Below are 14,077 nucleotides of genomic sequence, written 5' to 3' on the forward strand. Positions count from 1 at the left end.
ACTCTTAGGCTCACTGACAGTCTGAAACTTGATAATGACAATGCCTAGAACATGTGGCCAAGCAAGGTTTTTTGAGCTGTTCAGTTCAGGGTCTGTGAGCTTGGGGCTGGGCTATCCTGTTCCAACTCCATCCTCCCTGAGCTCTTGGGTGGATACCATGGTGCCTTCCTGAGGGAAGGAAACTGTGAGACTGTAAGTAGGGCAAAATTAAAATCCCATACCCTTTTTAACACAGCTTTTGTCCATACTAACCAAGGGTAAGTGCTGCTAAGGCTTTGATGTGTCAGGAACAAGAGAAGCTGCCTGGGAAAGGACTCATGAGTATAAAACAATTGAATCATGTGGGTTGGAAAAGACAATCAAGATCACCAAGTCCTGCCATCAACCTGACTCGCTGAGTCCCATCGCTGAGCTATGTCCCTTAGTGCCATATCCATCCATCTCTTAAATACCTCCAGGGATGGGAACTCCCCCACTTCCCTGGAGAGCCTGCTCCAGAGCTTGACCATCCTCTCCATGAAGAAATCCTTCCTAGTATCCAATTTCTATCTTCCTGGTGCAATTTGACTGTTTCCTTGTGTCACAGTATGATCCTGATTGGAGAGAAGATGCCTCCATGTGAGGGAGCTCCCACTACATGCCAGCTCCTTTTAAGTTCTGGCTGTATGAGTAGTGGAAGCAGGCCCACCATGCCTCTGCTGAGCCACAGGTCTGGTTGAGTGTGAACACAAGCAAAGCACCTAAGATGTATTTTTACTCAGGGCTGTTTGACAGAAACAGCAAGTGAGAATAAGAAAGGGAAAGAAAAAGACTGGGGATGGCCGACATCAAAAGGAGTTGCTTTCTCTGTGTCACAGTAGGATGCTTGCTGGAACAAAGTGGGCTGCAAGTTTTTCCTCTGGAAAGTGGAATGAGAAATGTATCGCAGGTTGGAATTAGAGAAGAAAGACCTGCACGCCCATTGGAGCAATGTATACATCTGGACTGTTCCTCTGTCCTAAAACCAGGTGATGTGGTGGTGGCAAAGCTCTGGGCACTGCAAACACGTGATGGCTGAGAGACAAGATCTCCCAGCCCTTCTTGGGAATACTGCTGTTTGCTCACCAAGGCAAACACCTGGACCAGAGATCCTGTTCATCCCCATAGCCCTGCAAGCTCCCAGCCTGTTGTCTAAAGGATCAGCTGCCACCTCCTGCTCACAGCATCCATTCTGGATGCCACCTCTGGATGGAAATGTTATCATGTGTACTAAGGCAGAGTTGGCACCTTTCGGGGTTCAGTCATTCCAGTAGTGGTGTTTTTAAGGCAAAGGAGACATCTTGTTTTCCCTTAATTGGACAGCTTCCTCCAAAGTACAGGATAAACATCTCATTGGAGGAAACAGACCTTTTCTGAAGGCCGTATGCACCCCACACTTTCTCTTCTTGCCACAGCTCATTACAATGGGATATTCCATTGTCTCTTATTTGAGGAACCCATAATCCCATAGAAGGGATTAATGTCTCCTTGGAGGATACTTCCAAAACCTTTGGACAACTGCATTTTATACCTGATTGCTGCTTCCAATCTGCCTGACAGACCCACAGATGGTTCCCCTTTGTGTTTCTGCAAGATACCACGAAAGAAACCATCAACACTTGTCCCAGTGTCTTCAAATATCTGTTTCTCTCAGCCCACAGCAGTCTGTTAAATCATAGGTTTGATAGTCAATGGTTTCCATAAAGTCATGAGGGATCCCAATAGAGACAGACTCTACCTCTGTCTTGTAGGTGGCTGTCACTCCTCCTTTGCTGGACCCTCCCCGGATTTTGTTAGAAAGACTGTTCATCTTCTCTTTCAGCTGGGTGGATGCTGGTTTCTGGAAAGGAGTGAGCATTTTCCAGCCCTTGAAGCTGAGCGTTCGCCTCTTGCTAGCCCTCTCCTGCAAGGAGGAGTTAAATATGAAGGAGCTGTTCAGGGTGCTAATCCTGGGCCTCAGGTCTGTCTCAGAGTCCTGCACAGAGCTGTTCACTGAGGCCCCTCGCCAGTGGTGGTCGTAGACACGCCAGATGGGCCGTCTTCTGCGGTGGCATTGGCACTTGAGCAGCCTGATGAATGCTCTCTTGAACTCCTTGCTGGAGCAGGGGTAGATGATAGGGTTCACGCAGCTGTTGAAGTATCCCAGCCAGAAGATGACCTTGAAGACCATTTCTGAGGGCTTCAGAGATGGGAAGAAAGAACCTTGGAAGAGATGGAAAGAAATAAGGTTAGAAGAAGTGGAAGGACATGGCGGCACAGTGTAGCCAGGCTGGTGGACAGCCATTTCTTAGAAGGTGAGCCCTAAAAGAAAGCTGAAGGTGTGTTTCTGATATTAAGTCCAGAACTTGAAATATTATTGCTACCGAAGTGAAGATCTGGGCACTACTATACTGGAAGGCATAGAACATAAAGATGGATAATACCATGCCCTTGGCAGGAGCCTCCCAGCCTCCACTGTAACAGGGCTTGTAGTCACTGTCCTGCTCTAAACTGATGCAGGAGAGCCAAATCCATGAGGCATCTTCCATATCTCGAGACCGAGTTGCTTTCTGAGACCTTGTAGCAATATCTGAGGGTACCGTTTTGGGGGCAAGATTTGATAGTCTGGGGAGGCAGACCTCAAAGACCATCCAGTTCTAAAACCCCCCTGCAGGCAGGGATGCCCACCACTTCAGGCACTAGGTCAGGCTGCCCAAGGCCCCGTCCAACCTGATTTTGAACACCACATCTATGCTGGACGTTCCTGCTGGTTTTCCTTAAAGAGCGGAGGTTTCCTTTGCTGCCAGAAGATGTCAGTGTTGTTCCCGCATGGCCCCATCCCTTACCATTACCCACTCAGATCCGAAATAACTTTCTGACTCAGCCTTAATTTCTTTTAATTTTAGCTCTGGATGACAAATCACGCCACCATGTGACTGAGCGTTAATTTGTATTTTAGTAAATAACATTAGCTCTGGATATCATTAGTATTTTCCCCGTGCTCAAATGCCTGGTGTTAAAACAGTCAAACAGGTGCCAGATATTCAAGACTGAGGCTCCAGACTTCTACAGACTGCATTAAAAGTCCCCACATTGATGGTTTTCTACTTTTTTTGATAGGGAAAAAAAACCAACAAAACAAACCCAAACAAAAAAAGCCATCATCATCGCACTCAGAGCTCCGATTTCAGCAAAGCTTTCTTATATTCACCCATCCCTTAACAGTGCAGAGTCTGCAGACAGACTCAGTCTGTAATGGGGGCTCAGCGGGGCAATACACAGTGGGGTATGTGGGCTACCTCACCACAGAGAGATCTTCACATTTTCTGATGATTAGGGCAGGGAAAGCACACACACAGAAGTACAAATTAAATATCTGCCATAGGCCAACTCAAGCCATAGGGCTGGAGCACATGCTGTCTGTCAATATGTGCTGTGGGTGGCATTCAGTTAGGATAGCAAGCAGGCCTGATGTCTCTGTGCTGAAAAGACCTGGGGCTGTCATGGAGATGGATGGCATTTGTGGAGTAATGAGCAGCTCCTGGTGGTGCAGCCCATGGTTTCAAACAGAGAGAGGATAGAGGTTTGCAGAAGCCGTGCCCCTACTGCAGCTGTGTTTGAGTCAAAGAGTTTGTTCCTTCTGGGATAGTGGTGAATTTAAAGGTTTATTGGCTGCTTGAATCACAACATCAAATTCTAACCACAGAAACACTGTCTGTGGAGTGTTTAGACCACAGCAGTGCTGGAGCAGTCTCCACTTGCACTGCATTTAGTGTCCCCTCCATTCTCCAGCCACCTGGGCTTCAAGCCTTCCCCTTTTCTTGTACCTCCAGCCCACCCCAAGGATCCTGGTCAACACTCCATCCTGATGCAAAATGGACCAGTGGTAGGTTTCTAAGATCAACACCAATTCCTATTCTTAATTTCAGGTCTTGGCAGCAATGGATGAGTACATTTTGCGTGGGGAAGCTCTTTACCAGGAGAGTGGTGAGGTGCTAGAACAGGCTGCACAGAGAGGTTGTGGATGCCCCATCCCTGGAGGTGTTCAAGGCCAGGTTGGATGGGGCCCTGGGCAGCCTGGTCTAGTGTTAGATATGGATGTTGGAAGCCCTACGTGTGGCATGGGTGTTGGAGTTTGATGATCCTTGAGGTCCCTTCCAATCCAAGCCATTCTATGATTCTATGATTTTCCTGCTGGACTCACCCCTGTTCCACCCTGATGGGGTCCAACCTCCAGGATCATGGGCTCCCTGCCTTTCAACCCTGAAGTAAGACCTTACATTGTCCAATCTTGACTCTTGTCATACCTTGCTGTGAGCACTGGGAGCCAAGAAAATAAATTCTTGAGGCATGAAATCTCTCTCATATTCTTGTCAATGGAGAGGTTCTGTGCCTCAGTTTACCCAGTGGAGAAGGAGGATGGTTGCCATCATCTCTTTCACAGTATTATTGTGAACCCTGTTTGCAGCGTGCACTCAGTTCTTAGAGGAACCATGGCTTTATGCAGAGTACTTCTTTTTAATTGAGAAAGAGGAAAATAAAACCCCACTGCACACTGCAGTTTCTGTGCTATGTTCTTTGTTTTAGCACCCAGATTGTAAATGCAAACCGAACAGCACAAGCTATGAACTCCCTGGCTGGTGTTCACCCCCTAGAACCTTGAGTACATCTGAAGACAAGGGACTCATTACCATCATAATTACCATGCAAATAAGCATGCCCTTGGAAGAGACGTGTGCTGTGCGCATCCATGGTTTCCTCTTTTGATCACACGGGGATGAACAGAACAAGGCAGGGAGTCCCCAGAATAGTTCTCTGGCTTGTAATCTTGTGTACACTGGAGCATTTGACTATCTTGGTAAGCACTGGGAAGATGCTTTTAAGAAAGAGATCTTGGGACCTTATTTAAGAAAAGAATAAAGTGTGGCGAGAATTAGCTTGTTCTTTGTACATATGATCATTCAATTATATTTTGATAGATGGAGGGTTTATGAATTGAGCTGTAGGACAATGGGTCATAGAATCACCAAATCATTAAGGTTGGAAAAGAGGTCTAAAATCCCCAAGTCCAAACCAAACCCATCCTCACTGTGCCCACTGATCATGTCCCTCAGTGCCACTTCTCCATGATTCTTGAGCATCCCACCACTTCCCTGGGCAGAAATGGCGTTGGGATGCCTAGACTAAGTTAATGGCACCTAAAATGCTCAGGAAAATGTCTGATACTTCCAAGATCTAGAAATAGATGGGAATAAAATGTCAGGTATAGCAATGGGAAATGATACATTAGCACTTGGGCTTGAAAACTCAGTGCAAGAGCATATTTGGATGATCTGACTCCCAAGAACATATCAAGGCAATATCAAAGGCAGAACATGGAGTCCAAATGTTTTAGGACCTGCGTCACAGCACTATTTTTGGTTGTATCTTGGTGGAGGATGTTCCCAGGCAGGTTGGGATGCAGAGCATCATCTTTCATATTTTCCACCGCTTGATCAAGAAAGTTCTTGTGCAGATGCTACTGAGGACTTCATTTTCTCCTATTATATATATACGTATATATCTGTATAATAATATTCCTGGGGGTGAGGGGGGGTAGCAGTAGTTGAAAGTCTTTTTTGAGTTTTAATTCATAAAGTATGAGCATGAAGCTCATTGTGGGCTTTCCTGGATACACTCAAAGTGTTTTCTTTCTTTTCTTCCAGGCTCACACAAAGTAAATTAATTAAACTTGGCCCAAAGCAATTGTATATTGTTAGTTTCCTCTCATTACACAGTTTTCACCCCTCCTTGTTGGACCTCTATGAAGGACAGTACTGCTGACGTGTCTTCCAAGCTATGGGACTATGGTCTGGATAACAGCAAAGACTTCTGCCTGTGTGTGGGTCTGGGAGTCTAAAGTTCTGTCCAGTCTTTTACAACCTTCTCCTCCATCTACTGTCAATAAATTCCTCTGGTCATCTGTAGGCATATCAGGGTTCACAGAGGGTTAACACCTCCCAGCAACTGGTGGCATAGATATGGGGTGATGGGGGAGTTCACTGCCTTCCTAGGATGGAAGAGCTGCTTTGTGAAGGGAGGAGGACAGTATGTTCACAGTGACTCCAGCATTTTCCCCAGAGGACGATGGCGTTAGGATATTGAGTGGAATTCCTCAGGCCTGTGAGCCTTCCAGCTGTGGCCCGACCCCATAAACAAGCTGCAGATAAGCAACAGCTTCTGTCACACCAATGAAAACCCTGGTAAGCCGCTTGTGTGCATCGCTGCATGTAGGCATGCCTGTTTCTGTGAACTTCTGCACACTGATCCTGCTGGGAAGAACAGCATGGAGAAACCACCCCTTCCCTACCCATTGCTGACATTCTTGGCAATGTTGTTTTGTCCCATAGTGGTGGTTGGATAGGCTCTTTCTGGAGAGCTCCAGCAACGCCAAAGCCCATGATGTTTATGTCCATTTGGAACGCAAGGTCCTTGTGGCAGAGAAAATGATCTGCAGTGTGGTTGGGCTCAGGGAAGCCTTGTGTTAGGGCTGAGGGCAGAAGGAAAGCTGCAAAGATGGAAAATGCCATCCATGCAGGTTGCTAGAAGTTTTGGTTAACCTTGGCACTTTCAATAGCATACCAAATTTGAGAACTGAGTGTGGGTTTCCCATAAGCAAGCAAATAATAACATGGCAGAAACTTATTCTCATAATTTACTGGTGTAATTCACTGCTCTCCAAACACGTCCTCTCTGGGCTGTGGTTTGCCCAGAGATGTGGTTGATGCCCTGTTCCTGGAGACTTTTAAGGCAAGGCTGGATCACTTGATCTACAGGATGTCCCTCTTCATTGCAGCGGAGTTGGAATAGATCACCTTTGAAGAACCTTTCTAACTCTTGATTCTATGATTCTATGATGTCTCCTTAGCTTTCCTCTTAAGTTACACCACATCAGTAGAAATTTGGCTGAAATTGCTTTTTTCCCCTCTCAGAGCTCTCACTGGGGCTTTACTCCAAGCAATCCTATGAATGTGGATGACCAAGGCAAGCCATTGCCATATGAATCTTTCCAAGAAAATCTACCTGCTAATCAACTCACCTGCCTAAGTTCAGGCATCTAAAAAGCTCCCAGGGCTCCTCTTGCACTCAGTGGCATAATTGACAGTGTCAGTGTAATGGATGGAGTAATGCATCTCATTGTGAAGTTTAGCCCATACTGGCCAGGTGAATCACACTCAGTTTCTCCCAACTGGACCCAAACTTTCAGCTCATAGGTAGATACCACATTATATAAAGGCAGATCAGGGTGATTTAGGATTATTTTCATTCTTAAGTGCCATTGGCATCTCATGGTCTCCTGTCTTAGGAAAAGTCTTGCAATCTTTCCATGCAACTAACACTAACAGCAACTACAGGGTCTATCAACAGAAACCTAACTTGCCCAAAGTGCTAATTTGCTTAGAATGCTCCAGCTCGATCCCTCCAGATACATCTCATCTAGGGAACAGTTCTGGAGACTTCTCTCAAAAGGTCACCAGGACATGACTATGAAGTCCCCTAGCAATGTTGCAGCAGGCCCTGCACCCTTAACGACTTCCATATGACTTAATGCCACATCACAGGGCATACAATGCAAAGCGTCTGTTTAAGACTAAAGATCCACTCTGGTGGACTGTTCTTCCAGAGACCCATCACTTCTGCAAGAGATTAATTATTTTGTAGGACCACTGGGAAAGTGCCTATGTGGGGCCTAAGAGAGGCTCTGGGCCAGAGACTATGAAGTACAGAATCATAGAATATCCTGAGTTGGAGAGCACCCATAAGGATCAACTTAAACTCCTCTTTCCATTCAGGACCATCCCAAATTCAAGTTCTATGTCTGGGGGCACTGTCCAAAAGCTCCCTGAGCTCTAGTAGCTCAGGGCTGTGTTCACTGCTCTGGGGATGCCCTCTTGGGCATAATCTTTCCCTAACCCCCACCTGAACATCCCTGATGCTGCTCCATGTCATTCCCTTAGGTCCTGTCATTGTCACCAGAGAGCAGAGATCAAGTTTCCAAAGTACAATGAAGACAAGCCTGGACCCAGTGTATATGTTGAGAGGGCACTGATGCTTTATTTGGGGTCACACAACTAAAAACAGCAGAAGACAATCTCCAGAAAGAGCATACATCTTTGGCATTCTTCTTGCAAGGAACGGGATACCCCATGCTAGCATCATGCATAAATATTCATTATCTTGAACTGAATCTAATGTTTCCCATCTTTAATTAGAGATCTCTAAAGATTAATGTCTTGCACAAGATAATAAAGGAATAATTAATTTACCCTTAGGGACTATGGCCTGCTGCTGCACAGAGTTTGCTCTAAAGATGTATAGAGTCTTGGGTCTGTAGAAGAGACAAGAGTGGATTCCCCTGAATTCCAGCTCTGCAGCCCTGTGGTATGATTATAAAACCATCCGTTTAAAGTACTTCTGTCAGCAGGATGAGTGTTTTTCCCTGAATCCCGATATCTAACAGGAGCTTTGTGGACATGAATTGGGCAGAACCTGGCTGAGCAAAGGCAGAGACATTCTGAAACCACATCTGGGGTTGAATGTTGCAAACCAAACTCATTTATCCATTTTTAAAGCTTTGAAAAATGGTCATGAAAACATTTTTATTTTATTATTATTATTATTTTGCAAGGCAGTGAAGAGCAAGACTGAATGTCTGCTTCACATTTTGTAGAAAGCAGTGTTGACCCATTTGCTGTCTCATGCTTGCAGTGAAGTCAGGACCTGGGTTGCTATTGCCCATCAATCCCAGGTCACCTGGTGAACTTGCCATCAGAAGTATGTAGGAGGATGGGTTTTAAAAATGAGTCACAGGATTAATAAAAAGACAAAGATGTTGGACTTTTTTTTTTCTTCTTCTTATTTTTTCATTTGGCTCCTAGTACAGACTCCCTTAAAAGTAATATTTTTTGCAGCATCTATTATGCATGGGAAAGATAGATGTATATCCAACTGCCTATTCCTTAATGGTTCACAGATAACAGGCTGACTCCAGTCCCAAAGGGAACTTTAAAACAAACCTTAAAATTATGAGACTCAGCAAAAGGACGTAAATAAAATTAGGAAAAGAAAACAAAACAAAAGCACGTCTGGAAGACTCACCAATTTGGCACATCCAAAGGGAAATATAAGGAAGGTTTTTATTTGCCTGATGCAAATGAGGAAAAATAACAATAATAAGTCTCCAGAGGGATGGAAGAAGTCAGGGTAACCGAGTTGCATGTCAAGAGCTCATCTTTCTGTTTGAGCAGGATGAGGATTGGAATTCACTTGCTGATGTTAGAGCAAGCACAACAGAGACCGCAGTGAAATTCTTGCCTGCATGGTTAAACAGAGGAAACAAGCTTGGAGCAGCCTCTGAAAAGAAAATTTCCATCTGGCTCAGGATCTGAATGAACACAATGGCCATGCGATGTTGCTAGGTTCCCTCCAGGGCAATACAAAAATCAGTGTGTCATTCAGAGAGGAGCACTCCCGTGGCTCTCTGTTGTACAAATGCTGGAGTGTCCTGAGCACGATGGTGCTGCTGCATTTGAGCCTGGCAATCTCTTATATGCATGATAATGTCTCGGACACACTTTTGGGTAATGCAGCCAGTATGACTGTCCTGTGGGGGAGGGAAGGATTTATGGGCAAGCTTTGTAAAGTTGTAAAGATGTAGCTAACAGCCTTCCAGTTATGTCCTTAGCATCCTGATGTTTGCATTTCTGTCTCGCAGGTGTGACTTGGTTGGTTAAATATAGGAGGCTGGTGGAATTTTTATCATCCTTTTGTATCTTTCTTGGCTTATTCATACAACTGGTGGGAACCTTGCTATGTCCCAAGAAAAAACATGCTATGGGAAGTCAGTATGGGGCTAAGTTCAACATGCGGTCGGCTGGGAATATATACTGCATATTCCTGTCCATTCAGTCCCCCTGCAAAAGGAGATGTGTGAGTTTAAGGGGAATTTCTATTTCTTTGCATTCCCAACTGGCTTCCATTGGCAATCCATTGGATTCGTTTTTCACCCTTTGTCAGCAGAGGTTCCCAATAGACTTCACACTAATGCAACACCTGATCAATATTAGGAAATACGGTGTGACTTATTTAATGGACTCTTCTAAAAAATCAACCAGAGTTTTATGACTACCAGCATCATTATTTAGATAGATGAAAATATAGAACAAAGGTGGCTGCCGGCTCAATTAAATGCACGCTGAATCAAGACTAATGCATGATAACTAAGGAGGAGAGATGGCAAAAATTATTCTAAAGGGATCTACTGAAGATTCATCACAATAATCTACTTGAGGAAACCTGAGATATTACAATGAATGAAGCAATGAAGATCTTCCCAACAAGGTAAGTCAGTAGCCACATTGATAGGATGTAACTCTCTGATAATTTGTTTGATGCATATATTTCATGGAATGTCATCAAAGATTTTTGCAAGTAGGTTGCAAAAATGATTCTTCAGCTCTTGCCGTAAAACTTTGTTCTTCTGCATCTATAAATGGTGAATCAGTGCAGTACAGGGCTTTAAACTGGTTGTTCTTTTCTGAACCAGAATCTGATAATCCTCATCACTTTTGGAAGACTGCCTGGCTCTCTTAACCATTCCCTTAACAATTTATTAAGATTTCATGGACCAGAAAGGTCTGGAGGCCACAATTTAGGATCCACTGTTCTAGATTATTGGTTCTTGAATTTACTAGCAAACACAATGACTTTGTGCCAATCACTGCAACTGGCTTTCTCTATGCAAATCCTTTCAGCAGTGTTGAGTGTTCTCATAAAACTTCCTATGCGAATAATTATTGTTCCTCTGTGGGTTCCACAAACGGAAGCTTGGCTTCAACCCATCTCCAAGACAAGATATCCCTTTTCTGTCAAACTGTCTCCTCCACTGCTGTCAGAAACATAGAGAATGTGCATCTTTTTTCCCCCACTAAGTAGAAAGCTTGGGAAATCCTGGAGAAAAGAAAGAGGAGAATGATTCCCAAGCAAGTCATCTGAGTCTTGGAAAAATCACTGTGTTTGCTGGGTCGGTCCCAAGACTACTCTTTGTTTTTCCAACTCAGAAGTTCTTTTCTCTGCACTTGGTTTTCTAAGAATGTGAACTCACCCGCCCTGTCCTGTTTACAAGCTCGTAAATATGTAGATCAGATTTGGCTGCAGGGAAGGCTTTGGAAGGGACGAATCCTGCTGGGAACACATGGCATTTTATGTACACTAAGGCCAGATCTGAGAAGCGCAAAGGAAAAAGTCAATTTTTCACTGGGCCCAACCCAAAGAAAATTCTCCCCCAGAGCAAAATTTGTGAGTCCTGGCTCTAACTTACAGTGTGAAGCAAGCAGCAATCACCTTGAGTGGGTAGGCATCACCAGGGCACAAATAGAGAAAGGAGGACTGACCTAAAAGGTGAAAAACTGTTTTCAGCTGATTGTTTGTGATGCTTATGGCCCTAAGCATGGAGAACTTGGTAGTGGCGGGACGCCAGCTTTTGGAAGGCTGTTGGAAGAGGTGTGGGAGCTTCCTTAGCGTGTTTCCACCGTACCAGTCCCAAGGACATTTTGTTTATATCACAGCCCAGCAGACAGCACGTCACCGGCCATAGAGGCTGGCACAGCACCGTTTGTAGCCCGCGTCCCTTCCTGGAGTCACTGGCTATGAAAGATGCTGAACAGCATCCTCCTGAGAGCTGCGAGCCGTGATATCATGGAGGAAAGGGTGGAGAAGAAAGACCGAGGGAGGCTGGCATTTTCAGCTTTCATGAAAAACCAGGACCTGTTGTGCGGGCTCAGGAGAGGTTATTCAAGACCAGCCAGCCAACTTCTTGTTTCTTGTCAAACTCAGTGTGGAAAATCCTCCAACACATGCCCGGTTTCCGCACCAAAGCTCCAAGGCACAGCCCTTCTACAGTTAGATTGCACGGCAAAATCTGCAGTTATTCATTGTTTGCTGTTCTTTCTGACTTCTTCTGACAAGAAGGAAAACTTTTTAAAAAGTTTGTATTTTCTTTTTCTTGCCAGCCTGAAATTATTCCAAAGAGACAGCTAGAAGCTGCTCTGTATCTCCCAAACCTAAAAACCAGCTTTCAGCTGATATCAAGCTCTAAAAACATTACACTCCCCAAGCAGGCTTTTTTTCACCCCCCCTGAAAACAATGGGTCACTGTAACAAGGCTCCAAAAATACAACAGGAATTCTGATAACAACATCCTCATAGCTCAATACAGTTCCTGAAGCCTTAACGTGGAGGGATAAGCCATTGTGTGTAGTGCCATGAAGGACACCCCTCAGCTCTTGCTCCCACCTTCATGGTGAGGATCATGTCATCTGTCTGATACGTCCTGTTATGCATCTTTTTATCTGTTTTTTTAGTGGTGTTGGGCTTAAGCTGTATTTCTGGGTAAGGTCAACAGGGACAGAGCGAGGGATCAAGTTTTGACTGAAGGGCACTCAAGCTGTTAGTAGGGACCATGGAAAGAGTTTGGCCTGGACTTGGTGCAATGGGCAGCAGAGCCAAGGGATGGATGTTCATGCTCATCCTGGTTTGGGAGAGTTTCTCTGTGGCAGTGCCAAGCATGTGGGGAATGTGTTGGCCCCTTATCCCCTTTATTTGCCAGCATTGTTGTGTTGAGGTTGAACTTGATGGTCCCTTGAGGTCCCTTCCTACACTTTTGTCACAGAGATGTCACAGCCTGTCAGTGGAAAGGAGTGACAAGCCCAGATATCCCGGACAATCATTTTCTTTTCTTACTTGAAACACACATCTGGATGTCATGGCTGAATAGAAGGTAAAACAACATAAAGCACACAAAAAAATGGTTATATAGTTGACCTAACAGCAGAGCCGAGCGTGGGATGAGCACTGAGATGCTGGGAAGGATTATAACAGCAGTCCAACCACCATCATGGTTGTTTTGTTCCAAGTTTATAGCCACAGGGAGTCTTACGAAGACTTTTATTGGGGGAGGGGAGAGAATGCAAGGACCTTGCCACACTGCCTGGTTTGAATGCCTGCACAGGGCAATGGTATCTTTGCTGAGAGGAGGTGATGAGTGTCTCAAAGAGCCTCATTACAGTGATGAGGCTCACTCTCCACTGACACGTTCCCACTCTATCTCTGCCCTATCTCTTCGTCTTTTTTAATCTCTGATTCTGAGGGGAAAAGATGAAAATTTGCATTCAATTTCCATGGCAATTTGTGTACATCCCATGAGATACCCACCTGCCTCTCTCTCGCCTTTTCACCAGATAAATAAGCCTTTTTGCCGCTCCTGCTCATCATTCACTGCTCAAAAGTAATAGCTGTGGGATATAGGGTGCCTGCTTTAACGTGCCCTTGACTCTTAATGAACTCTTAGATGTGCTAATTTTGCATACTGACTTCTTGTTCCAGGGAACTAACCCTAGGTGGACTTTCCACCCCTTCTTAGAAAGGAGCTGTTTCCATGGACAATCCCTGTCAAGAACTGTGTCATCCCAGATAATTATTACGTCCTCTTCTCCCATCATCACAATTTTTTTTCACACCTGCCACACACGCCACCTCATCCCTGATGAGGTGTTTACTTAATGAATAAAGAACCATATACCTCCAGCATATGGCAAATGCTCCATCTCTGGAGACACTCAAGATCAGGCAGGATGAGGCTCTGAGCACCTGATGGAGCTGTGGGTTCATTGCAGAGAGATGGACAAGATAGCCTTTAAAAGGTCCCTTCCAACTCAAACCATTCTTTGTTTCTATGTTAATTTTTTTGAATGTATGCAAAAACAGAGCACTGCCCCAGATCCTCAAGCCTTTAGGCTTCCTTATAGGACATAAGCCCTCAAGCTCATTATACCCTGAGCAAAGACACAGACATCAGCTTTCTGTAGCTCCAGATTCTTACTCTGCTCCTACAGATCACCTTCAGATATTCAAAACACTGAAAAGAGCAATTTTGATGGCGGCTGAAACCATCTGCCTCAGTGTTTCTTCAGGACCATCAACTTGCTTGTACCCAAATAGCTTGTAATAGTGGGTGAAGCTGAGTCACCCGATGGTCCCTAGC

At 44.9% G+C, this 14,077-nt stretch overlaps 1 protein-coding gene across 2 annotated transcripts in view; it reads right to left on the reverse strand.

Moving 5' to 3' along the window:
* ADRA1D (adrenoceptor alpha 1D) overlaps positions 1-14,077 on the reverse strand; it is a 38,881-nt gene that overhangs the window by 1,142 nt on the left and 23,662 nt on the right. The window contains exon 2 of one of the 2 annotated variants that reach the window (XR_011903395.1): positions 1,550-2,220. Coding sequence is in view for 1 of the 2 variants with exons in the window: in XM_072334858.1 (XP_072190959.1) it covers positions 1,757-2,220 (464 nt within the window). In the remaining variant the exon portion in view is untranslated. The remainder of the gene's footprint in view (positions 1-1,549; positions 2,221-14,077) is intronic. The other variant, XM_072334858.1, reaches the window with a different exon arrangement.

This window comes from Excalfactoria chinensis, chromosome 4 (assembly GCF_039878825.1).
Source record: "Excalfactoria chinensis isolate bCotChi1 chromosome 4, bCotChi1.hap2, whole genome shotgun sequence".
NCBI classification, from domain to species: Eukaryota; Metazoa; Chordata; class Aves; order Galliformes; family Phasianidae; genus Excalfactoria; species Excalfactoria chinensis.